The sequence below is a fragment of the Euphorbia lathyris genome, chromosome 9 (genome assembly GCF_963576675.1).
Source record: "Euphorbia lathyris chromosome 9, ddEupLath1.1, whole genome shotgun sequence".
Classification (NCBI taxonomy): domain Eukaryota; kingdom Viridiplantae; phylum Streptophyta; class Magnoliopsida; order Malpighiales; family Euphorbiaceae; genus Euphorbia; species Euphorbia lathyris.
The window spans coordinates 11,070,047-11,097,428 of record NC_088918.1 but is presented as its reverse complement, the minus strand read 5'-3'; the positions used below and the strand labels follow the sequence as shown (position 1 = coordinate 11,097,428).

The window sequence follows — 27,382 nt, the reverse complement described above, 5'->3', positions numbered from 1 at the left end:
AGCCAGTGGCCCTGCTGCCCTGAAGAACCCAACATTACAAATGTAATTGGCGGCTTTCCAGCACCCAACAATAAGCATCAGAGCTAAATTTATTGTCCTCCCAATAAACAAAAAGCCTATTTTTCTTAATAATTCTGTCATAAAGTTAACAGAAACTAAAAGTAAAATATGATTTTTTGGATTGAAGGGAGCTACTACAAAATATGTAAGCAAGTAAATGCTAAATACTACAAAATAATAATATAATACACACTTACTCAACATTCCATTTCTTCAGAAAATAATAATATAATACACACTTACCCAACATTCCATTTCGTCAGAGACAGGCACAAGATCTTTCTGATTCAAAATCCTCACTTCTGAAAAATAACATTTTTCACCAAATTTAGAAGGGCAAAAGAACTCCCAAAATGATAAGTAAGCCAACATAAACAACATTGACTAAAAAAGGGCATTAGATGAAAAGCAACATTGGTATAACTTACAAAATGATAGCTCAATGCACCTCTATATTCTTCTCACTATTTTCTCTAGCAGCCAATATTGTGCTTCCTTTTGAATACTTGAAGCAAAATGCACTCTATGTATTATAGACATCATTCTAACTCCTACCATTGGTCTATGATCGCAAGTCCTGCAAGCACACATAAGAAAATCACAAGCAATACACTTGTCACGTATAGATACAAACAATACACATATCAAGACTCAAAACTCAAAATTTATCCTCAGGACTCAAAACTTATCGCAATCCAAAGGCTATTAAGCAAGCTGCAGTTACAGCCAAAAAGATCATATGTTCTATAATTGACAAGTTGTGGCAGAGGAAATGAATAAAAGAAGTCCAATGTGAAACACCATGCACATAAAGATTTCCTAGTCAATATGAGCTTTTGATAAGGTCTAATAGAGGAAACGAACAAACAGAGTGTAAGAATCCAAAATACAAAACTGAAAGGATGTATCAGAGAAAATGAGCTACATGTTTAAAGTTTACAATAATACCTTGTATAAAAGCATTTCTCCATGCTCACATCGTTCATTATCTAGAGCATTTTGGTGAGGATAGCCATCTCCTAATGCCCCTTCATATGCCTTCAGAATGTCAACTGCTTTAGAAGCACTAGCAAAGAACATCCCAGTTTCAGCATCAATAGCAAAAAACATGAGTGAACAAAGCTACTAGTGAAAAGATTAACATGAGTGAACGTATTGAAAACATGGTTCTTAATATGGTTACGAGAATGGTAGCAAGTAAGAGATTCATCGATTGTGGCGGAGAAGATGAAAAGGTGCGTCCTCTTAAACAAATTATGAGAGACTTTGTGTTTGTTCCTGGGGATTTAATTCCATTTATTGGATGGTTGGATGTCAAAGGAGTGGTGAAGATAATGAAGCGAGTAACAGAGGAAGTGGATTCAATAGTAGAGAGTTGGATAGAAGAGCATAAGTTGAAGAAAAATGAAAATGAAAATGAAGATAGAAAAGACTTCATCGATGTTATGCTATTTGTGATCGAGGATGATGATTCCTTGGGGCTTAAACAAGAAACCATAATCAAAGCAACAATTACGGTAACAAATATCATTTTTTGTAAGAAAGACTTGACTTGATTAAGCAAAATATATACATATATTTTAAACCCCATATTATCATTATTGCAGGAAATTGTTATTGCAGCCTCAGACACCACAGCAATCACTATAATATGGGCATTATGCAACTTCTGGAACAACAAAAATGCAATGGAGAGAGCTCAAGAAGAACTAAACCAGAAAATTGGAAAGAATCAATCCGTACAAGTTGATGATATTGAGAAACTGAAGTATCGGAGGACTGTGATTAAGGAAACTCTGCGATTATACCCTGCTACTCCATTAGGAGTTCCACGTCAGGCAGCTGAAGGTTGCTACATATCTGAATACTTTATTCCCAAAGGAACTCGTCTCTTGACAAATTTTTGGAAATTGCACAGAGACCCCAATATTTGGTCCAATCCTGATGAATTCATACCTGAAAGATTTTTGACCAAGCAATCGTATTTGAGAACCTAAATTTACGGTAGAACCTAAATTTCTCACCTATAATGTTATCAAAGAATGGTGTGTTTTATGAGAAAAGACAATATAAAGCAATTAATCAGAACGTTTAGGCCCCGGATCATGTCATTTACCTTATCGGAAGCAAGATAATCAGAACGTTTCCTGCAGAAACACAACTGAAAACCAACAGAAAATATAAGATGGAATTAATATGCCTAATTAAGCCTCAAATTAGTGCTAAAACCAATCATAATTTGTGCCAGTGAACATGTAGATGATAAATATTGACATAGAATAAATGAAGAAAGCTCATGCGATTCGAGTAACAAAGCATTATGCAACGGTAGCTTATCCAGTGCAACAAACATCCCTGCTTACTTTGATTCAAAAACTTCATGAGCTTCCAATATCGACTTCGAGTTCTCGATCAAGTGGTCATAGATCAACTCCAAATACGCTGAATGAATGAAACTTACAGTGTCACACCCGACCCAAAACGGCATCGGGTATGAAAGGAAGATAGGATAGCGAACACCTATCGGTCTGAAACATGAATCTATTTTCTAATAGATAAAAATTTATTTGGACTACCTAAAGTTTTATTAATTATTTGGCTTGGACTCGATAATTCTATCAAGCTTCCTACGTATCCCGAACGTCTTTAATATTTAAACCGGGAATCAAAGTCACGTAGTTCTACCTATTTTAGGTAGTTCTAATAGATAGTTCTCTTAACTTATTAACTCGTTTTAACTTGTTGACACGTTGAATGACACGCTAATACTGTAGTTGGATATTTCATATTTCACTTTGTTATAATCTTTATATATATATATATAAATCATTTTATCAAAATGAATCAAATTAAATAACCGTCTTATCAAACTAAATCAAAACAAATAAACCGTTTTATCAAACCAATTCGTAATCAAAGAAACTGTTTATCAAACCAACTCGTAATGAAATAAGCATTTTATCAAACAAACTCGTAATACAAAATTTGCGTGTCCATCCTCGAATTCCACCCGTGTAGCTTATCATAACATCAATCATATCAATAATCGAGATATCTCATTCATATCTCGCCTTGCCTAACGTTAGGACTACCAGCCGTGCACTCTGGCCATACCGCTCTTAGGTATGGTCTTACAATTCTTACAACTCCTACCCCGGGCAATCCTAGATGGACAAAACCATTTTTATATATCGTTCAAAATATTAGAACATCCAAAAATCATATCTGGACTTCGATCCAAATCACATAAATATTAACAACCACCAAATCAGCTTTCTCAATCCAAAAACACTTCGTATAAGATTGTCAAATTCATTTCTTTCGACCAAATTTTCGAAATACCACAATAATAATCAAAATTAGAAGTATACGAATATTTTAAACAATTTAATAAAACGTATTCAAAGCCATTTAAATAATTTAAGACTAAAACTTATTTTTATCTGTCATTGGAATAGTTACGTATTAACATTAAACCGATATAATTAATTTAGACCGAATACACCGTTAGACTCGTTATATTGTCATAAGTTTATTTGAACTAGTTTTAAATTCAATTTCTTCTACTAATTTTATATTCGACTTTATACCGACTCTACTGATAAATATTAGTATGAGTCCTTCTATTTTCAAGGTATTTTAATTCGATAAATTAGCGTCACTTAATTATTATATAAAATTAAAGTTTAAACCGAACATTTTTATTAGACTATTTATGTTCGTCACTGAAATTGTAATCTTTAACACTAAACTGGTATCGTCAATTCTGACCGAAGGTTCAGTTAGACTCGTAACATTGTTAGGAGTTTATCCGTACAAATTTTATATTCCAAACTTTTGTACAAATTCTAATTGACAATTATCGATATTAATTCTTCTATTTAATTTGACAAATTAAAGTTGCTCAAAAGATTGTATTAACAAAGTTTAAAATAATCGAAATATTTTTATTCGATTATTTTCGGTCACTGAGATAGTACTTTTAAACTGACGTAATTATTTTCGACCGATTATACATTTAAACTCGTGACGCTGCTAAAAACCTATTAATACGGTAACAAATCTAAATGACAACTGTCTAAATTTCATATTCTTATGACTTGATAAATCACACTCATAACATGTTAAAATTTGACGTTAAATTTTGACGAAACGGAACATAACTTACTCAAAATCATACATAGAACATTTTTAATACAGTTACCAAAATATCGTCGTTGGTCACCAAAAATTAATCGATCCACTGACAGCTAATCCAAAACGTCATCGTCGGTCACCAGAAGTTAATATGTGTGATCTATTCACAGCTTTATAATGAAATTCATTTTCTATTTAACATCTCAAAACTTTCCTACACAGACCCTTTTTTATAGTTTTAAAAAATTGACATGTGAATTCTAATATGTTTTAAAGAAAGACAAGTGTGATCTAATTCCTTAATATTAAGACATGTAATAGGACACTTGTCTTTATAATATATATATATATATATTAAATTAATAATTATTATATGGTATATGCCACTTTAGTTTTAATAATAATAATAATAAGATACACAAGTTTAAACATATATATAGTTAATTGGAAAATATACATTTTGGTCCTTTGAGTTTATAATTTTTATAAAACTTGCCCAAAGCTTTTTATTTACACCTAATAACATTAAATTGAACTTAATAATATACTTAAATTTTATAATTAATTAACACTATCTATTTCGAAAATAAAAATTAGAAATTTTAGACACGGACGTGACATACAGGTTGCGAAGTGCAGGGAAGCAACCTTCAAAACATATCAATTCTTTTATAGTACATACCAAATGGTTGTTGCCGACATCCCAATTCTTTGCTTAAACTAATAGAATCTATATCCATATCAACAAAGCAGATTAGATATGTCACAACGGTCTGCTACAGAGTTATGCATCTGTTATAAAGATATATCAACAATGAACTAGTCTATCTAACAAATGTGTTCAATGAACTGGAAAAATAACAATGCACTAGCTCATACATATTACTTTTGCTCTCTCTCACCCGAAGTTGGTCTTACTTCACTCATAAAATCACTCTATGTCTTTTCCAAAATGCAAGGGAGTAATCTACCAGCCTAAATTTATCATGCAGATGGAAAACTGAATAACAGATTTTACAGAATATACCAGGTGGACAACCCAATGCCAATCAATCACTCAGATGCCTTCATTTCTCAATCACTCATTCATTCCTTCATTTTTTTATACTGTAAAAAGATGGAAAGCACATCAGTTTATGGTAGCAGAGCCATTCCTTTTCTGTATTCATCTCCTAAAATGAATCCTGCAATTCTATATAATAACTATTCCGATTATGCACCTCTTCTCATCAAATCCATGGCTACCCAGAAGCCATTACCATCTAGTGCCAAAACTACTTGCTCCAAAAAGGTCTATTTTTACTCTCCCTAATTTCTAATTACTATTATGCAAGAGACATATGGAGTATTTTTCTTTCTTATTCTAAAGAACAAAACTTTATTGCAGAACTCACCTCCAATAAAGCTCCTAACAAGGGTGGAGCAATTGAAACATCTGAGCAAAGCTGAGAAAGCTGGTTTACTATCTGCAGCAGATAAGTCTGTTAATTCTTTTTATGAAATTCGCCAATGAAGGAAAACAAGAACTCATAATGATATTCCTGTACAAAGTTGGAGAAAGAAAAAAACCTGAAGCTCTAGTGCCTTGATCCTCATTTTTACACTAATCAAGTTTGACAGCACAGTGTAGTCAACTTTTTCCCTCTAAACACCCATCAATGTGAGCAAAGATGTCAAAGACTGGTGAAAATCCATACAAAGAGCAAAAGAGTCATCCAAAACTCCTGTTGAAGATACATCTAAAAGTCAACTTCTTTTTCAAAAATCAAAAAGCGAAGTGAGTGCAAGTGAGATGTCCAAATTTCCAAATCTATATGTTTTAGTCAGGTACTTCTTCTCTATGGCATATCTTAGTCTAGCTGCAACATCATCATCATATTTCACCCTATAGAAACCAGTCTGATTTGAGTTTTAACCAAGCACTTCCGGAGTCCCCAAGGCCGAATTCCTTAGCCTCAAGAGTTTCAAATTTTGTTTGCAACAAGAAGTTCTTGTGTGTATCATATGAGCCATAGCATAAAGTTATTGGGACAGGACAATCCAGTGCTCTTTTCCAGGAGAACCACTTGACATGAATTGTGACTGCAATTTATAAAATTGACATGGTAAAATTATTGAAAGTAATATTACTGAACTGAGAGCATAATAAATAACAAATATTCATAAAGTTCAAGTTAAAGAATATCATTTCAAATAATATTTTAGAGAACTAGGTGGCAGAGATAGAAATAAGAAGACATGTTCAAATTCCAACTTTTGGTGATAATTATCCACGCATGGAACTAAATAATAGCACCAACATATTCACAAACAGAAACTGTCTATAACACAACAAGGTCATAATTATCCATGTATGGAACTATAAGTCTATAATAATAGCACCAAAATATTCAGCTTCTTTCTTTATCTTTATGTTTATTTCCTTCCATTATATTGAATAAAAGATGTTGTTCCAGTGACAATCCAAATTTTCAACTGACAATAATTTTATGAGATTTAGTGGTTTGTAAAACTATGCATGAATTACTTTTCCATCCTCACCAAAGCTACTTATCAACTTACTATGCATCCAGGTTTTCCTCTCAGCCATCCGCTCTGCAAAATGGTTGCAGCAGAGAGAAGACCAATACCAGGTTTGGAAAGTGTTAAGCCCAAAATATACCTAAAATATCCTATATAAATACGTTAAATTTACATTAAAATCGTGCTAATTATATTCATTTGGTATACTTTTACGTCTTTATTTACTTCTTTGATGCAAGGTACCTAAATATTTGGTAAAATCCAAATAGGAGCAAAAACGGAGCTAAAATGGACGAAAAACCTTAAAAACATACCGAGAATGCATACCAGTCAGAAGAACGCTCAAGGAGGACGAAAAGCAGTCGAACGCCAGGGAGAAATCTCTCTGTCGCGACTGAGATTTTCAGAATCTCAGTCGTGACAGCAAGTCTTCCTGTACCCAAAACACATGTTTAATTCGGAAAAACGCGTCTGTTCGTTCGGATAAAAGCAACCCTTCACTAGCAGACACGACCCGTCATTTACAACCCTTCACCAACTATAAATAAGTGATTCATTTCAGAAATCAAGGTTGGTTAAGTTGGAAAAGTTAGAGAAATTAGAGAAGAAAGTTGTTATGTTGAGTTTCTGATTCAGAAAAGAATCAGAAAGTTAGAGTTCATTCCTGTAAGCAATCGTGTTGTACACGAATTGTATTTAGATTAGTTATAAACACAGAATTAGTTTAGTTTTCATTCTGATAGTGGACGAGACCAGTCTCTATTCCAAAGATCCAGCGAGAAGAATTGACGGCTGAAGCGCATGAGGTTTGACGAGCCTACGGAGTTTGAGAGAAAGATTGACGACCCGGATCTCAAAGTTTTCGTTGCAATGCTATCCAAGTTTCTACTTCTCTGTTAACTTGTGAAAATTCACATTTCATTAATGATATACTTCTTTATTCAATATATTCTTACTGTTGTTATTTTGATATTGTTCTGACAAAATGATTTTTAAAATGATATATTGGTGTTTTTATTAAAACGTTCTATTCCATCTTATTCGTATAAGAACTTTGTTGAACACTTAACAAATTTAGTTTTTATGGATGACATGATCGCTGATCGCGGCTTATCAGAAGTAAAACACTAGTTTGATTAAGGTATGAATCATCTCTACGCTAGAGGGATTTCTATAGTTCGAAGCCATTTAATTGAGTAAATCGCTATATTGTTACATGTCCATAATCTCACAAAGTTAAAGTTGTTTACTTTGCTTTATGAAAATAAGATCTTTTTCATTCCAATTACGGAAGTATCTGTTTTGTAATCAAAATTCCAAAACGGAATTGTTCTCTAAACTCGATATAATCTTTCTATCTAATCCTAATTTACCAAAACCAATACAATCAATTAAACGTATTTCTTTTATTAAACCTAAACACGTGATTAAAACCGAATTAAATGAAGTTTTAGTTAAAAAGCGTTCCCTGTGGGTTCGATATCTTTTATTACTACAAGCGTATACCGTGCACTTGCGGAAATCGCTCAACAAGTTTTTGGCGCCGTTGCCGGGAAACGCCAAAATTTTTAACAAAATTTTAAATTTTTCGTGTTTTATTTCGAATCTAGGTTTAAATATATTTATTTTAACTTTTATAATTTAATAATTTTCATTTACTGATTTATTTATTTTTCAAATTCTGCTTTGTAGGTAGTTTCGGTTCGTGCAAGATTTCAGGTTCATGCGCAGTTCTCGAAATTCAGGCATTCTACCAGACCCTATAGACCCAGAAATTGAGAAAACCATTAGGAAGAACAAGAAAAATAAGAAAAACAAAAATAAGACCCTAGTAAAAACATATACCGAGCCAGAAAAAATGGCAGACCCACCAACACTTATGGAATACGCTAGGCCAGGTGTTGCCGGAGTAACCAATAGTATCGTTAGACCTAGAATCACCGCAAATCAATTTGAAATTAAGCCAGCTTTGCTTAATATGTTGCAAAATAATGTAACATTTTACGGGTTACCTAACGAAAATCCTAACACCCATTTAACAAATTTCCTAGAAATTTGTGACACTTTTAAAATTCCAGATGTGACTGCAGAAGCAATCAAACTTCGCCTCTTTCCTTTCACTTTGAAGGATAGAGCCAAAGAATGGTTAACTTCTATGCCAGCCGCAACTTTTGCCACTTGGGAATAATTAGCCCAAGCGTTTTTATCTAAATATTTTCCTTTAGCAAAAACCACAAGAGTCATAAAGGAGTTAACATCTTTTTCTCAAAATGATAATGAGACCCTTTATGAAACTTGGGAACATTTTAAAGAACTTCAACGTTTATGCCCACACCACCAATTACCCGCTGAACTTTTAATGCAAACATTTTACAATGGACTAAATCCTACAACTAGGGGTTCATTAGATGCTATGTCGGGAGGGCTATTTATGAAGAAAACATCAGCCCAAGCGAGAGAACTTTTGGAGGAAATGGCAATCAACAGTAGTATGTGGCCCGCGGAACGAGGACATATGCCGGTGGCAAAACCATCATCCTCAACCACATCATCAGTTAAAGGTATAGTTGAACTTGATCCAGTCGCAATGCTACAAGCCCAATTTTCTGCTTTATCGCACAAAATTGACAAGTTTATGGCACCACGCGATACCAATGGTAATCCGATCCAAACGGATATGGATTACGAAAATATGAGTGAGATCGAACAAGTAAATTTTGTCCAAGGGAAAAACCAAACTAATAATCCTTATTCTAATACTTATAATTCTGGATGGAGGAATCATCCTAACTTTAACTGGAAAGATAACAGTAACAATAATATTAGTGCTAATCAAAATCGTACCACTAATTATCAAAATCAGTCAAGGGATACGATTAGCACTTTATCTTCTAAAATCGACAAGTTTATAGATGCTATCAGTGGAAAAATAAGTAATCACGACGATGGTTTTAAACGGATCGAAAATAAATTCGATCAGCTTATTAAAAACCACTCATCTAGCATCCATAATTTGGAGGTTCAAATTGGTCAACTTGCTAAATCAATTCCATCCCGAAAAGAGGGAAGTCTTCCCAGCCATACAGAAGAAAATCCGAAAGAGCAGGTGAAGGCTATTACTCTTCGTTCAGGAAAAAATTATCAAGGGCCTGAAATGCCCAAAGATGCAACATTACAAGGAACTGATTTACCAAAGTCCAAAGAAGATATCTTAAACACAAATAATTCACCATTTGACGCAGGTACCAAAACTTTTGTACCCAAGCCACCTTTTCCGCACAAAGTCCGAAATAAGGACTATGACAAACAACTTCTAACGTTTTTGGATAACTTAAAAATTTGCATTTCAATTTGACATTTATGGATGCAATCACACAAATTCCTAACTATGGTAAGTTTTTAAAGGATTTGATTTCAAAGAAAATCAGTTGGGAAGGAATTTCATCCATTTCGTTAACTGAAGACTGTAGTTCAATAGTATCAAGTAATTTGCCCACTAAACTCAAAGATCCCGGATGTTTTACTATTCCGTGTAAGTTGGGAGATATTGAATTCCCAAGTTGTCTTTGTGATTTAGGAGCAAGTATAAACTTAATGTCATTGTCTATTTTTAACAAGTTAGGTTTAGAATAAGATATCAAGCGTACCAATATGGTTTTGCAATTAGCGGATCAAACCACTAAAAGGCCGTATGGTATAATTGAAGATGTTTTAGTCAAAGTCGATAAATTTATTTTTCCTACCGATTTTGTTATATTAGACTTTGCATATGATGTAAATTGCCCTTTAATTTTTGGTAGACCATTTATGAACACGGGACGCGCTCTAGTAGATGTGTCGGAAGGGAAAGTAGTTTTAAGGATAGAAGAAGACAAGGTCGAGTTTAACATGAACAAAGCGATGAAATACCCTATGGAGGAATTCGCTTGTATGAAACTTGATTTAGTCGAAGAGTGTGTCAATGATGTAATTCAAAGTGTAGAAATAATTGAACCCATAATAGATGAGGAATTAGACGATAAAGACCCAGAGCCTTTGATTCGAGAAGATGGACAAGTTCCGCCTTCAATTGTAACACCCCCTAAATTAGAACTTAAAGAGTTACCCAGTCATTTGAGGTACGCTTTCTTAGGCGAAGGCGATTCTCTACCTATAATTATTTGTAACAAATTAACAAGCGATCAAGAAGAAAAATTGAAAGAAGTTGTTAGAAATAGGATAGGAAGTATGGGATGGCAAATTTCAGACTTAAAAGGAATTAATCCTAGTATAGTAATGCATAGAATTCATCTAGAAGAGGATAAGCCACCTAAAGCGGATAGGCAAAGACGCTTAAATCCGAACATGAAAGAAGTAGTCAAAAATGAGATTACTAAACTTTTAGACAATGGAATCATTTATCCGATCTCGGATAGTGAATGGGTTAGTCCAATCCATTGTGTACCTAAAAAGGGAGGCATAACTGTTGTAAGAAATGATGAAGGTGAACTGATACCTACACGAACCACCACCGGTTGGAGGGTTTGTATAGACTATAGGAACCTAAATAAAGCAACTAGGAAAGATCATTTTCCTCTACCTTTCATTGATCAAATGATCGAAAGGATAGCCGGTCATGCATTTTATTGTTTCTTAGACCGTTATTCCGGATTCTTTCAAATTTACATTTACCCGGATGACTAAGATAAAACAACCTTCATATGTCCTTACGGAACATTTGCATATAGGAGAATGCCTTTTGGTCTATGTAATGCACCAGCAACTTTTCAATGATGTATGACAGCAATATTTAATGACTTCATTGAAGACATAATGGAAGTTTTCATGGATGATTTTTCAGTTTATGGAGATTCTTTCGATGCATGTTTACAGAACTTAGATAAAGTATTGTCTAGATGTGAGGAAACGAATTTAGTATTAAATTGGGAAAAATGTCATTTCATGGTAGACGAAGGAATTGTTTTAGGTCATAAAATTTCTGAAAAAGGTTTAGAAGTGGACAGAGCAAAGACTTCAGTTATAGAAAAATTACCCCCACCAACCACTGTTAAGGGAATAAGATCATTTTTAGGTCATGCAGGTTTTTACAGACGGTTTATAAAGAACTTTTCTGTAATTTCCAAACCACTTACTAATTTGCTTATAAAGGATTCAACTTTTGATTTTAATAAAGATTGTTTACAAGCTTTCAATACCTTGAAAACGGCTTTGGTCAGTACACCTATAATATCGAAACCCGATTGGAATCTACCTTTCGAAATTATGTGCGATGCGAGTGACTTAGCTGTAGGATGTGTATTAGGTCAAAGGAAGGATAAGAAACTTCATGTTATATATTATGCGAGTCACACTTTGTCCGGTGCACAACTAAATTACACCACAACTGAAAAAGAAATGTTAGCAGTAGTTTTTGCATGTGATACGTTCTGATCTTATTTGTTAGGATCTAAAGTTATCATTTATACTGATCATGCAGCTTTACGATATTTATTTGCTAAGAAAGATGCAAAACCACGTCTTATTAGATGGGTTTTACTATTGCAAGAATTTGACATTGAGATTAAACACAAAAAGGGAGTTGAAAACCTGGTCGCCGATCATCTATCAAGACTTGAGGATGAAAACGGTCCCATCGGTGAAACATCAGGCATTCGAGATGATTTCCCAGATGAACATCTCATGCAATTACAAAGTGTCATAACTCCATGGTATGCGGATATAGCCAATTACTTAGCTGCACATGTTGTGCCAGATGGATTGACTTCTCAGCAAAAGAAGAAATTCTTTTCAGAAGTTAAGAAATATTTTTGGGAAGATCCATTCTTGTTCAAAACATGCGGTGATGGAATATTTAGGAGATGTGTTAGTGTGTTTGAACATGACTCTATAATGATAGAATGTCATGCTAGCGCTTACGGAGGTCATAATAGCGTAAGCAAAACAGCAGCTAGAATACTTGAATGCGGATTCTTTTGGCCTACTCTGTTTAAAGATGTCCGTTCATTTATTATCCGCTGTGATAAATGTCAAAGAACATGGAATATAGGAAGGAAAATGAGATGCCTCTTACGAACATATTGGAAGTTGAAATCTTCGACGTATGGGGAATTGATTTCATGGGTCCTTTTCTTCTTTCTTTTGGCAAAAATTATATATTAGTAGCCGTAGATTATGTTTCAAAGTGGGTTGAAGCAATTGCAACCCTGACAAATGATTCTAAAGTAGTTGTTAAGTTTTTAAATTCAATATTCTGTCGATTTGGAGTTCCTAGAGTTATGGTAAGCGACGGTGGTACTCACTTCGTAAATAGAGCTTTTGAATTACTTATGAAAAAATACGGAGTGCACCATCTTATCTCTACACCGTACCATCCTCAAACAAATGGTCAAGCAGAAATTTCAAATAGAGAACTCAAATGGATACTTGAGAAAACAGTTTCGTCTTCTAGAAGAGACTGGGCACATAAACTTGACGATGCACTATGGGCATACCGTACTGCATTTAAAACACCTATCGGGATGACACCTTATAGATTAGTCTATTGTAAAGCTTGTCATTTGCCGGTTGAATTAGAACATAAAGCATATTGGGCTATAAAAACTCTTAATTATGATTTGCAAAGCGCAGGGAAAAAGCGTTTGTTTGACTTAAACGAGTTGGATGAATTACGCTATTTGTCCTACGAAAATGCGAGCATTTATAAGGAGAAAATTAAAAAGTGGCATGATACCAAAATTAAAATTAAAAACTTTAATGTTGGAGATAAGGTCTTACTTTTTAATTCTAGATTAAAATTATTTCTAGGTAAGCTAAAATCTAGATGGGCTGGACCATTTTTGGTTGTTCAAACATTTGATTACGGAACATTGGAGCTAGAAAAGTCTAATGGCGACCGATTTAAGGTCAATGGTAATCGTTGCAAAATTTATTTCGACGGAGCTCCTATTCAAGCAATTGAATCCGTGGATAAATTTTATAAAAATTAATTTCTTTGATTTTCCTGTTTTTAATTTATAGCTTTTCTTCTTTTCATTCTTTTTCTTTTTAATTTATTCTTTTCTGTTTAATTTATTTGTTTTCTTTTTAATTTATTTATTTTTATTTTTAATTTATTTACTTTAATTTTTATTTTTATATATTTATCATTAAGTACAAATGAGTTTTATTCACATTAAAATTTTAATTTAGTCACGTTTTGAAAATTTTCATTAAGTGTTAAGTGTTATTGAGAAATTATATATGCAGAAATCTCAGTTGAGATTTTCTATGTCCCAGGATTTGGAAATCTCAGTTGAGATTCCGAAAATCTCAGTTGAGAAATTTTCTGTCTTTTTACATTTGAAATAACTGTAAGTGATTACAGTCTTCTTTCTTTAAAATTTTCTGTCAGTTGAATTGAAGAGGTATCACTTTGACACCTATTTCTTTCTAACAGACATAACCTTTCACTTATAGTTCTTATATATTCCTGTAGGATCAGACTTCTTCCATTTTACTTCGTCTTTCTAAATTTCTTTCTCAAATTCTCAAATCCTACAGACTTCATTTTTTCTTTTCTATCACAGACATGACTAAGTCTTTGAAGAACGTTCAAAAACACAATTCTTCTCAAAAGGGGAAAGTTGATATCTCTGATCGTTATGGTGCATGGTTTCCCATTTATAACCATGACGAAGGGAAACGTTTTATGCAATTCAGATATGCTCAGTTCTTTGGCATGATGTATCTGGATGAGTTTCTGAACGAGGAACTCGGGATAAGCGAAGACATTGATCGCTATCTGACTAATTTGGGTTGGACCAAATTTGTTCATATGAAATTTCCTATTATTGGAGATTGGGTTCTGGAATTTTATTCCACAGTTCGATTCGTCAACAAGAGACGTGTTCGTCTCAATTTTCGTTGTGAGGGGAAGGTATTTACTTTTGGCTATCCAGAACTTCACAATTGGTTTGGATTTCCACCCCGAGACACAACTCAACACCATCCTGGAAGGGATATGACTTCTAGAGACATATGGAGAATGCTAACTGGATTTTGGCGATTCAATCCACGTCTTGCCTTCAACAAATCCATTAATTCTAATTCCATGATGTATCTGCATAAGTTCCTCTCTCACAGCCTTTTTGGTCGAGTCAGTAGCAATGTTGTGAAAGATACTGATCTTTATGTGTTAGGCGACATTTTCCAAGGCAACTCAGTGAACTCCTAAAAGATTTTAATGGAGGGGTTAGTTGCTGCTTCCCGTTCGAAGAAACGGAAGATTGGTTTCGCCAACATCATTTGTGGAATAATTTTAGGAGCCAAGGGAACCATTTCTGTTCCTTGGACTGATACAGAACCATACCCTATTTTAGACTACGAGTTCTTGGAGAACGAGGGACTTGTTAAACGAGTTTTCCGTTCTGGTCCAACATTCCTTTCTGCACCAGAGAGGCAAGTCTTCGTTCAAACGAAGATTAACAGGGCCAATGCGCGTCGTCTGTCATCTAGTTAGGGATATATATATTTTATGTGTTTCTGTCTGTTGTTTTATTATATATGAGTGTTTTGTTTATATGAGTAAGATGTTTTTATGTAATATATAATATGGTATTGTTTATATTTTTTATAATAATAAATAAAAGTGCATTGATTCCTTAATTTATTTCTTTTATTTAAGGAACAACCTTTGGTTTTCCTTTAATTTAATGTTTTAGTTTTGTTTATCTCAGTTTCAGGGATTAATGTTCACATTTTGGTACTTAATTTTAAGAGGAATTGGTTTAGAAGTGTTAAAATCATCAAACTACAGTCCCAATTTTACCCAGATTTTACAGAATCTCAGTTGAGATTTCGAATTCTCAGTTGAGACAGCGAAGGAAAATTTTTAGGCAAAAATTTCGCCCCTTCCCTACTTGCTGTCGCGACTGAGATTTTGAAAATCTCAGTCGCAACTTGCGACGTGTAGGTGCGGGATTGGGCGAAATTTGGCCATTTTTTCCTATTCCTACTCTAATTACTGCCTATTCAACTATTCTAATCAATACCTATTACTTACACCGATTTCTATCACCTATTTTTACACCAATCAACCATCTTTTCTCTTCCCAATAACAAGATTCACTACTCTTCCCCATAAATTTTTACCCTATTCATTTTCTTCTTCCCCAATTCACCACCATTATCTTTCATTCTAACTTTCATCCTTTCAAATTTTCTTCACCTATTTTCACCCAAATTTCATCTATTTTCACCCAAAATTCACAAACCAAAACAATATGCCTAGACAAAAGACCGTTGCAAACAAAGCCAAGGCCACCGAGATCAATAGATTAGTTCAATATGATGCACCGTTCGATATCACGTCGGAAGCCGAAGGACGCAAATATCGCCGATTTTCTGATGTCCTCGTCGAGTTCATAGACATGCTTTTTCTTGACACCGACACGGTAAATACTCTTTCTTTTACCGAGCGTATTGATGAATTTCTTACCGTTCTTGGTTGGAAACGATTTTCTAGTATGCGTTTTCCTAGTCTTAAATCGCATATTATTGAGTTTTTGGTTACTCTAACCTATGACAAGAAGAAAGGAGTTATCTCTTTTCGGAGTGATGGAGTCCGTTATGATGTTGGGTATGCGGCCATGAACCGTTGGTTTGGTTTTCCTACTCGGAATTTTTATTCAAAGCCAAAACCTTTTGATTCACACACGGTTTGGAATTCTTTAACCGGTTTAGATGTTTTTAGTCCAAAGAATACATCTAGTAAGCTAATTAAGGATGATTGTGTATTCTTCTTTCACAAGTTTTTATCATTTTCCTTATTTGGTCGGGTTGAAAGTTCAAAAGTGCAACTTCGTGATTTGGTTGTGTTTGATGCTATTTTTAAGGGTTTGACAATTGATATTATTGAGATGATATTCACTAATTTAGTTCGAGCTTCCAAGTCCCGCAATAAGCAAGTGCCTATGGGTAATTTAATTACCGGCATTGTTTTGGGCGCTCGAGGTGAATTAGCGGATTATCAAAATATGTCTCATGTTGGTTTACCTTCATTGGATCTCACGGCACTTCAAAGGGCCAATTTATTGAAGAAAATGGGGCCACCCGCTTTTATATCTTTTGCGGATCGCACAAGGCGTGTTTTTGCTACCATGGGTAGTGAAGCATCGGGTTCACAAGGTTTAGGTGCCCAAGATGATGATGCGGAAGATGAAGAGGAATTTGATGAAGAAGAAGAGGAGGAGGAGCATGTTGATGTTAATGCCACCGAGCAAGCAAATGTGGAACCGAATGAAGAAGAACAAGTTGGATGGCAACGTGTTTTGACACAAATGAACGAGCATAACCGTCACATGAATTTGCGGTTAGATGAAGTCGTTGCCAATAATGTCAAAATGAGTTCAAGGATCACTACGTTGAGTTGTGAGCACAAGTCTACTCGTCGCCGGATGCTCTCTTTCTTCCGACGCCAAGGAGTTGAGACTACGCCTTCTCCACCACCATCACCTTGATAGGTTTTATCTTTTCTCTCTTTCACTCATTTTCGTTATTATTATTATCATTTATTCGGTTTGGTACAATATTTTTAATTATGTTTGGTACAATTATTATTATTAATGTTTGAATGTTATGGTACTAAATTTTTCATTTCTAATTCGTATGATTTATTTCGTACTATTTTTCGTGTTTTATCACTTTTTGCACCAATGAGGACATGGTCCAAATTAAGTGTGGGAGGAGGTATTTCATATCCATTTTATTTTTAAGTACGAATTAATGCAACGAATGAGAATGAATGCTATTTATTTTAAGTATACATGCATGTTGTTATTCAATTTTAAGTAAAGTATAATATGCAACATTTTCAAAACAAAATGCAACATTTTTGCAACACTTTTTCAAAAATAATAGAAATTTTTCATAAAGGATAAATTTTTGTTAAAGAAAATTTTTTATATGTTTCAAACAATTTAACTTTCAAAAATAATGTTAAGCATATTTTAAGGTTATCATTATTGATAGAAATAATATTTCTATACGGGCAATATTTTTACAAATATTTTTACAAATCTCCGATACGATTTTATCAAAAAACGTCTCGAGTGAATGTATATAAGTAAAATTTCTTTAGTTTCAAATCTCTACCTTATATCATGAATTCATGATAAATATAAATCTGATTTTCAATTTTGAATTAGGTTTATAGACATAAATCAAACTAACAACTTTAGCTTTTTAGCTCGATATGATTTTTCGTCTTACATTAAAAACCAAATTGAAGTTTTTAAGGAAACTTTAGCCATAATACATGTTGAATTTCAAGTCAATATAGGATGATTGTGCTATTTTTCTTTCCCAATTTTATTTTCATGTTAATTTAATCAAGTAGTCGTATTCTTAACTTTTGGCCACAATTGAGACCAACCTTATCACAATCGAGATATGAAAGGGAAGAACATTAAGTATCGTTTACTTTTGGCCACGATTGCAACCACCCTTATCACGGTCGAGGTATGAAAGGAACGTTAAAAATTAAAGCAAAAATTAAACGTGTTTAAAGTTTTAAGTATCGATTGCGTCCACCCATGGCATGGTCGGTACCTCTTAAACGAACACGAAAGTAAATAAAATGCGTATAAAGTTACGATCGAGACCACCCTTATCTTGGGCGTAACTAAGCAAATATATTAAACCTAAGTCCTTAATAAATCTATATTTATAATAGTTTAGGTTTGGGAAAGGAAATTTTGTGCTTGGAAATGCCCTGAGACGAAAGATTCAAAAACATGCGTGCTTACACCGTCCCGAATACTTCAATATAAAAATTGAGATACAAGACGAGTAATATATCTCTTTTCTACTAGCTAGTTTGATACTTTGCGTATAAATTTACCATGAAAAGTTTATCTTTCGGTTTGACTAATTCAAAAAGAAATATATGGGTATATGTTCTATTTATAAAGAGATTGAGTGTGGGAAGCTTAAGTGTGGGACTTTGTTAAGCCCAAAATATACCTAAAATATCCTATATAAATACGTTAAATTTACATTAAAATCGTGCTAATTATATTCATTTGGTATACTTTTACGTCTTTATTTACTTCTTTGATGCAAGGTACCTAAATATTTGGTAAAATCCAAATAGGAGCAAAAACGGAGCTAAAATGGACGAAAAACCTTAAAAATATACCGAGAATGCATACCAGTCAGAAGAACGCTCAAGGAGGACGAAAAGCAGTCGAACGCCAGGGAGAAATCTCTCTGTCGCAACTGAGATTCTCAAAATCTCAGTCGCGACTTGCGGAGGCCAGACCGGGGGAAAATAAAGTTTTCAAGCTCGCCCCTATACCCCCTGTCGCGATTGAGATTTTCAGAATCTCAATCGCGACAGCAAGTCTTCCTGCACACAAAACACATGTTTAATTCGGAAAAATGCGTCTGTTCGTTCGGATAAAAGCAACCCTTCACCAGCAGACACGACCCGTCATTTACAACCCTTCACCAACTATAAATAAGTGATTCATTTCAGAAATCAAGGTTGGTTAAGTTGGAAAAGTTAGAGAAATTAGAGAAGAAAGTTGTTATGTTGAGTTTCTGATTCAGAAAAGAATCAGAAAGTTAGAGTTCATTCCTGTAAGCAATCGTGTTGTACACGAATTGTATTTAGATTAGTTATAAACACAGAATTAGTTTAGTTTTCATTCTGATAGTGGACGAGACTAGTCTCTATTCCAAAGATCCAGCGAGAAGAATTGACGGCTGAAGCGCATGAGGTTTGACGAGCCTACGGAGTTTGAGAGAAAGATTGACGACCCGGATCTCAAAGTTTTCGTTGCAATGCTATCCAAGTTTCTACTTCTCTGTTAACTTGTGAAAATTCACATTTCATTAATGATATACTTCTTTATTCAATATATTCTTACTGTTGTTATTTTGATATTGTTCTGACAAAATGATTTTCAAAATGATATATTGGTGTTTTTATTAAAACGTTCTATTCCATCTTATTCTTATAAGAACTTTGTTGAACACTTAACAAATTTAGTTTTTATGGATGACATGATCGCTGATCGCGGCTTATCAGAAGTAAAACACTAGTTTGATTAAGGTAGGAATCATCTCTATGCTAGAGGGATTTCTATAGTTCGAAGCCATTTAATTAAGTAAATCGCTATATTGTTACATGTCCATAATCTCACAAAGTTAAAGTTGTTTACTTTGCTTTATGAAAATAAGATCTTTTTCATTCCAATTACGGAAGTATCTGTTTTGTAATCAAAATTCCAAAACGGAATTGTTCTCTAAACTCGATATAATCTTTCTATCTAATCCTAATTTACCAAAACCAATACAATCAATTAAACGTATTTCTTTTATTAAACCTAAACACGTGATTAAAACCGAATTAAATGAAGTTTTAGTTAAAAAGTGTTCCCTGTGGGTTCGATATCTTTTATTACTACAAGCGTATACCGTGCACTTGCGGAAATCGCTCAACAGAAAGTTTATGAGAGGAAAAAGAAATAAGTAGTGTGAGAGTAAGAGATGTAGGCATAATTGTTAAAGGCTCAAGGCCCTAAGGGTACATTAATTTGCTGTGCTATCTGCAAATTGTTTATAAGAGAAAAGCTATGCAATCTAGCACACTAAAAGGGCTTCAAAGAAATAAAATTATTAAGTAACTAGGGAGGAGAAACAATACCATGAGAGGAATACTTGCGATCTGTTGAGGATAAATTGCAACTTCATATACATATGGCTGCCTCCTTCCAAAGGAAGTAAATTATCCCAAATGCCTTTCTCGATCACCAACTCGGTCTCAATAACTTCCATTCAACACAATCAACAATGATCGGCCTCACAAATAGAAATACAAATCAATTATGTCAAACAGGAACGTGATATCTCATTTCCTTCAAGTTTTGAACTAAAGTTGATGTTTTATGCCTATTCGACAGATACCTTCGATTTTAAACCCCAAAATCATATATAATTAATCAACTAGATACTTACGCTGAAATTAAAACCCCCAAAAAATTAAACCCCCAAAATCAGATTGTTGCAACTTTCCCATCAAACTCATCCAAGAAAAGTTCCAGTACAAGAAAAGCTTCAAGAACAATGGAGAGAAAATGGAGGCTTTTCGGATTCATAAGTAAAGGGGAGAAGAAGAAGACCTTTGGTTTACCAAAGGAGTTTGAAGAGTCTTGTGTCAGGAGGGTTAAGAGCTTTTGGATTTCCAAAGCTTATCTTCCGGAATAAAAGCCAAATTGCTTAAGGGCAATTTGGTCCTTACAACAATAACAGGGGCGGCATGGTAATTTCCCATGGTTAGCACATTCTAGAAGGGTTGCACCTCCTTATGATGGACCACCTCCACTTGATCAAGGCTTCAACAAATCATCACCATCCATTTAATCAAATCCATCACAAGGCTATTATGTTGACACATGTTGTGTCCGTTATTTCTTAATCACCAAGTTTACTTGATGACCACACCTAGCATAATATAAATATTGTGTGTTAGCATTATAATTTTTAATGAGAATTTTGATTCCTAATGATTCACTCATTCAAATTTATTATGGTATCAGAGCAACATTAAGATAAAAGGCTATCTTTTTTTCTTACCTATTATGGCCGGACCGATGATTACGTCCAGCAGCCCATACCACCTTCCCCAAAACGAAACTCTGGCGTTGTCGCTGGTATCACAGGTCCTCACCAGGCCAAACTATCACCAATGGTCTAGAGCTGTCAAGGTAGCTCTAATGTCGAAGAACAAGTTTGGGTTTGTCGATGGCACTATCACCGCTCCTGCACCAGACGATAACATGTTTAGTCAATGGGAAAGGTGCAATAACATGGTTATATCATGGCTAAATCATGCTGTTTCACCTACCATTGCGAGAAGCGTGATGTGGCTCGATAAGGCACATCAGATCTGGGCAGACTTAAAGGAAAGGTTTGCACAAGCGGATTCACTGCGGATACTCGAGCTGCGAAGGGAAATACACAGTATGAAGCAGGGAAACGGAAGTGTCACTGAGTACTATACCAACTTGAAAGTGTTGCAGGATGAGTTAACAAACCTGAGACCAATGCCCCAATGCATTTGACGGCAGGTGTGTAGCTGCACTGCTTTCAAAATCCTGAGGGATCAACAAGACGCGGACCAGGTTATCACCTTTCTCCAAGGGTTAAATGAATCCTACTCAACCATCTGTTCGCAGATACTACTGATCGAGCCAATCCCCTCATTGAAGAAGACCTATGCGCTGGCCATTCAGCATGAAAGACAACTTGGTCTTGCACCTGCAAAAGGAAATGAAGGAGGTGAAAGCAACATGTTTGCAGGATTCACTAACACCAACGGCAGACAGAACAAATCAAACAACACCAGAAATCAGAACAACAATCGCAGGAACAACGATAAAAGCTCATCCTTATGCACTTATTGTGGTAACACTGGACACACAGAAGAAATATGTTTCAAGAAACATGGATATCCCCCAAATTATGGCAACAGAACCAAGAATCCTTTCAGAACAAATCAACCCAGGGCAAACTCAGCAGTTAATCAGGGCAATGAGGAAAACTCAGGAGAAGAAGACAGCAAGCAGACCAACCCAGAACCATTCACTCTGACCAAAGACCAGTACCAATCGCTGGTGGCCCTACTGCCCATGAATCAAGGAAAGACCCCGGCCTCGGGCAACAGCGTCAATACCTTTGTCAAGGGAGACAGTTCTGGTAACGGTCCTAACCCTAATTTTGCCTCATCATGTTGGATAATTGACACAGGAGCTACAGATCATATCATTTGTAATAAACAAATGTACAGCTCATACAAACAAATCGAAAAATGTTGGGTAAACTTGCCAAACGGAGAAAGGGTCAGGGCAGAATACATTGGCACTGTAACCTTAAGTCATGAACTTGTTTTGCTTAATGTTCTGTGCATACCTGCGTTTGATTACAATCTAATATCGACTAGTAAGCTATTGAGTACTAATGGACTCTGTGTTGTGATAACGGGATCAATGTGTGTGATACAGGACACAACAAGTTGGAAGAAGATTGGCTTGGCTAGAGAGCATGGAGGCCTCTATTATCTGGAATACCCGCTGCCTAATCATATTTCTGTTTTTTCTATTAAAGCCAGTTTGTGGCATTTACGTTTTGGTCATCCCTCTCATGAGAGGTTGCAAGGCCTCAATCTATCTTGTAATGATTTCAATTCCTTCAAAGAAATGCCATGTGACATTTGTCAAAAAGCCAAGCAAAAGAAAATGCCTTTCTCACTAAGCCACAATATAGCAGATGAATGTTTTGATCTAATTCATGCAGACATATGGGGCCCAACACAAGAGTCACACTCTAGTAAAAGATATTTCCTAACCATATTAGATGACCATAGCAGGTATACATGGGTCACATTAATGCAAACAAAGGGGGAGTCAAGTACAGCGCTACAACAATTCTGCACATATGTAAACAGACAATTTGGCAAGAATGTGAAAACAATCCGAACGGACAATGGCCCTGAGTTCATCATGAAGGATTTTTATGCAGAACACGGAATCATACATCACACATCATGTCCAGAAACACCACAACAAAACGGCAGAGTAGAACGCAAACACCAAGACATAATGAATACCACCAGAGCACTCATGTTTCAAAGTTCACTGCCTCACACTTTTTGGCCAGAAGCAGTTAGTCATGCAGTTTATCTCATAAACAGATTACCATCCACACCAATTCAGGGCCAGACACCTTACGAGCGACTGTATGGCAAAGGGGCACATGTAGACGACCTCAAGGTTTTTGGGTGTCTAGCATACGCCTCAGCTTTGGACAGACACAAAGGCAAATTCACAGAAAGAGCAATAAAGTGCATTTTCTTGGGATACAGACACGGCACAAAGGGATTCAAACTTTTGAATCTAAGCGCTAACATTGTTTTCTTTTCCAGGCATGTAAAGTTCTATGAGAACTTCTTCCCTTTTTCAGAAGAACACAAGAAAAATGAAACATCATGTTGCAGTGAAGAAGAGTTGGAGTTACTCCATAAAGCATGCATAAACGAAGATGAGGATGAATCATACAGTGTAGATGATGAACAAGGCGCAACAGAGACAACACAACATGTTGACACAATACAAGAAATCGAAGACAATATCGAGCAGCCAGAGATACTAGCACATGAACACCAACAAATCAACACAAGGCCACAAAGAACAAGGAAACTTCCAACCTATCTCAGAGACTATCACTTGGCATTGGTCCAAGGCTCCACACTGCCATGCTTGACTAATTCCCCGCATGCTTTATGGAAACACTTGTCTTATGAGGGTTTTTCTCCAGCCAAGAGAACTTTCTCAATTAATCTTTCCTGCCATCGGGAGCCTGCAACATATGAAGAAGCCAAGTTAGAAAGAGGATGGGTGGAGGCAATGAACAAGGAACTGGCTGCACTAGAAGCTAACCAAACATGGAGCTTAGTTGACTTACCAAAGGGCAAAAGACCCATAGGCTGTCGATGGGTCTACAAAATCAAACACAAATCCGATGGAAGCATTGCCAGGTTCAAAGCCAGGTTGATTGCCAAGGGCTACACCCAACAAGAGGGAGTGGACTTCACTGCAACCTTCGCACCTGTAGCAAAGTTCACCACCATCAGGACTCTATTAGCAATAGCAGTTGCAAAGGAATGGCATATACATCAACTTGATATTTATAACGCATACTTACATGGGGAGCTGAGCGAAGATGTCTATATGACAATGCCACCGGGAGTATCCCCGGAAAGACCTCGGCAAGTATGCAAGCTCAATAAAGCCCTCTACGGGCTCAGGCAAGCAGGCAGGCAGTGGAACGCCAAGTTGATCGGCACCATCAAACATATGGGGTTTTCTCAATCAGTGGCCGACCAATCCTTATTCACAAAGGAATATGCAGGACAGGTGACCATATTGCTAGTATATGTTGATGATGTAGTTCTCGCAGGAAACGACATGCAAACCATCAACCAGGCCAAACAACACCTAAACAACATCTTCAGCATCAATGATCTCGGGGCCATACATTATTTTCTGGGTTTTGAGTTCTCTAGCAGCCGTCAGGGACTCCACATGTCACAAAGAAAATACACATTAGAGTTATTACAAGACCATGGATTCATCGACTGCAAACCAGCCTCATCTCCGGCACTACCAAATCACAAACCAAGCCAAGACGACAATCCACTCCCAGAAATCACACCATATAGACAGTTAATCGGCAAACTGCTATATCTCACACATACCAGACCATACATCACATATATTGTGAATCAACTATCCCAACATCTCATGCAAACAACCACAGAGAATTTGAACAGAGCAGAGAGAGTTCTACGTTACCTCAAATGGACCATAGGTTTGGGGCTTTTCTTTCCCACATGCAACGACTTGAAACTACAGGCCTTCACGGATTCAGACTGGGGGACTTGTCAAGAAACTCGGAAATCAATCACCGGGTACGCCGTCTTCCTCGGATCGGCCCTCATCTCCTGGAAATCAAAGAAACAGAACACCGTTTCTAGGTCCTCCTCGGAGTCGGAATACAGAGCCATGGCCTCCACATCATGTGAGCTTCACTGGCTCACGAATCTCCTAACAGATATGAAGGCACCACCGGAGACAGCTTCCCTCATGTTCTGTGATAATATCTCCGCCATGCACATAACCCAGAATCCAGTTTTTCACGAACGGACGAAACACATAGATATTGACTGCCACGTCATCCGCGAACGCGTTCAGGCCGGTTTGATCCGATTGATGCCAATACCCTCGGCTCTGCAGGTGGCGGATCTCTTTACAAAAGCACAACATTCTCCGCAGCTTAGGTTTTTGATTGGCAAACTAAGCTTGAAGAATCTGTACCAAGCTTAGCTTGAGGGAGGATATCAAACTCATCCAAGAAAAGTTCCAGTACAAGAAAAGCTTCAAGAACAATGGAGAGAAAATGGAGGCTTTTCGGATTCATAAGTAAAGGGGAGAAGAAGAAGACCTTTGGTTTACCAAAGGAGTTTGAAGAGTCTTGTGTCAGGAGGGTTAAGAGCTTTTGGATTTCCAAAGCTTATCTTCCGGAATAAAAGCCAAATTGCTTAAGGGCAATTTGGTCCTTACAACAATAACAGGGGCGGCATGGTAATTTCCCATGGTTAGCACATTCTAGAAGGGTTGCACCTCCTTATGATGGACCACCTCCACTTGATCAAGGCTTCAGCAAATCATCACCATCCATTTAATCAAATCCATCACAAGGCTATTATGTTGACACATGTTGTGTCCTTTATTTCTTAATCACCAAGTTTACTTGATGACCACACCTAGCATAATATAAATATTGTGTGTTAGCATTATAATTTTTAACGAGAATTTTGATTCCTAATGATTCACTCATTCAAATTTATTAATATATAATTAATCAACTAGATACTTACGCTGAAATTAAAACCCCCAAAAAATTAAAACCCCAAAATCAGATTGTTGCAACTTTCCCAAATGCAATAAAAACCCAGTTTCAATACCTAATCAATTTTAACATAACTAAACAAAGACCAAATAATCAAAATTAAGAGTGGGAGAGAGATTGAATCGAAAAGGAAAAGAGCAATACATGCAAAATTGAAAATGGGTATTGTACAATAAAACTAGAATCTATTGTAATTAGGAGCAAGTCGTATACCTAAAGCGCACAAAATTGCAGAAAATAAAATGGATTTGAAATCAGAACTTGTAGATTTAAACTAATTGCATTACCAGAAATAAATAAATGACTGGTAGTTTCCGGCGACCACATAATGACTGAGAGATGAGAATTGAACTGGATAACGCTTCAGTGGTGGACGAGATGTGGACTGGAGGTGGTGATGGGTGAATCCGAGGGTGAAGGAGAGGAGTCATGAACCGATTATAATTGAGAGGAGAACGACAATTTTTGGTGAAGGAGTCTTAGGCGGCTGAAGTTTTGAGAAATTTTGAAAACGTGGAATTTGAGTTGTCCCCTCTATATTAATATTAAATAATAGATTTTAATTTTATTATAAAACTGTCCCTAAAATCTAAAATTAAAACAATTAAAGACAATTAAAAACTTAGTCCCCAGCATTAATTTGGAAATAAGATTTGAAGACAATAAATTTAGATTGTCCTTGAAAATTGTACCCAATAGTAAGTTTTTTTTGTAGTGTATAATTAAATATTATATTTACGATACAAAAGAATTACAATCTATGTTAAACAAAACTTGAATTAAACTACAATTAAAATGAAATATTATATCTACGATACAAAAGAATTACAATTTATGTTAAATGGAAGCAACATCAATATATTATGCTATAAACTATTACAATCAATATTTTTCTAATGTTGCACATGACGAAAGTTTATCAATTCAATATGTTACATATAAAAAAAATAAAATTCATAAGAAGTAGTCACAAATTCATCTTGATGGTAATTATTTTGCTTGATGGAATTTCATGATCACCAAGTATTCGAATTCAATTATTTATTCTGCTACAATAAGCCAATATATCCAATTTAATTAGCTTAAGATTATGATTTCTCCTATTTTCATCTTGTAATATCTCATCAAGACATTCAATCAATTTGTTTTTCAT

The 27,382-nt window shown here is 35.4% G+C and overlaps 1 protein-coding gene and 1 non-coding gene across 4 annotated transcripts; both read right to left on the bottom strand.

Moving 5' to 3' along the window:
* LOC136206678 (uncharacterized) lies at positions 1 to 26,730 on the bottom strand. Of its 3 annotated transcripts, XM_065997822.1 has the most exons (15): positions 26,517 to 26,730; positions 25,113 to 26,083; positions 24,463 to 24,836; positions 24,223 to 24,366; positions 21,798 to 24,117; positions 21,608 to 21,704; positions 21,337 to 21,522; positions 20,408 to 21,204; positions 5,767 to 6,279; positions 5,592 to 5,663; positions 2,177 to 2,221; positions 1,804 to 2,016; positions 1,009 to 1,126; positions 489 to 637; positions 1 to 362 (listed from the first exon to the last, which is right to left on the bottom strand). In XM_065997822.1, exons 3-5 carry the CDS (start codon positions 24,612 to 24,614, stop codon positions 24,090 to 24,092), a joined length of 324 nt encoding a protein of 107 aa, XP_065853894.1. In that variant the 5' UTR covers positions 24,615 to 24,836; positions 25,113 to 26,083; positions 26,517 to 26,730; the 3' UTR covers positions 1 to 362; positions 489 to 637; positions 1,009 to 1,126; positions 1,804 to 2,016; positions 2,177 to 2,221; positions 5,592 to 5,663; positions 5,767 to 6,279; positions 20,408 to 21,204; positions 21,337 to 21,522; positions 21,608 to 21,704; positions 21,798 to 24,089. The 3 variants fall into 3 exon arrangements, with proteins under 3 accessions (XP_065853894.1, XP_065853893.1, XP_065853895.1); XM_065997821.1 differs by having other exon boundaries at positions 24,463 to 26,083; XM_065997823.1 differs by lacking the exons at positions 1 to 362; positions 489 to 637; positions 1,009 to 1,126 and having other exon boundaries at positions 1,830 to 1,869; positions 24,463 to 26,083.
* On the bottom strand, positions 8,957 to 9,063 carry LOC136207672 (small nucleolar RNA R71). The gene has a single exon (XR_010676802.1). It is a non-coding gene; the product is annotated as a small nucleolar RNA R71 (small nucleolar RNA).
* Positions 26,731 to 27,382: the final 652 nt, after the last annotated feature.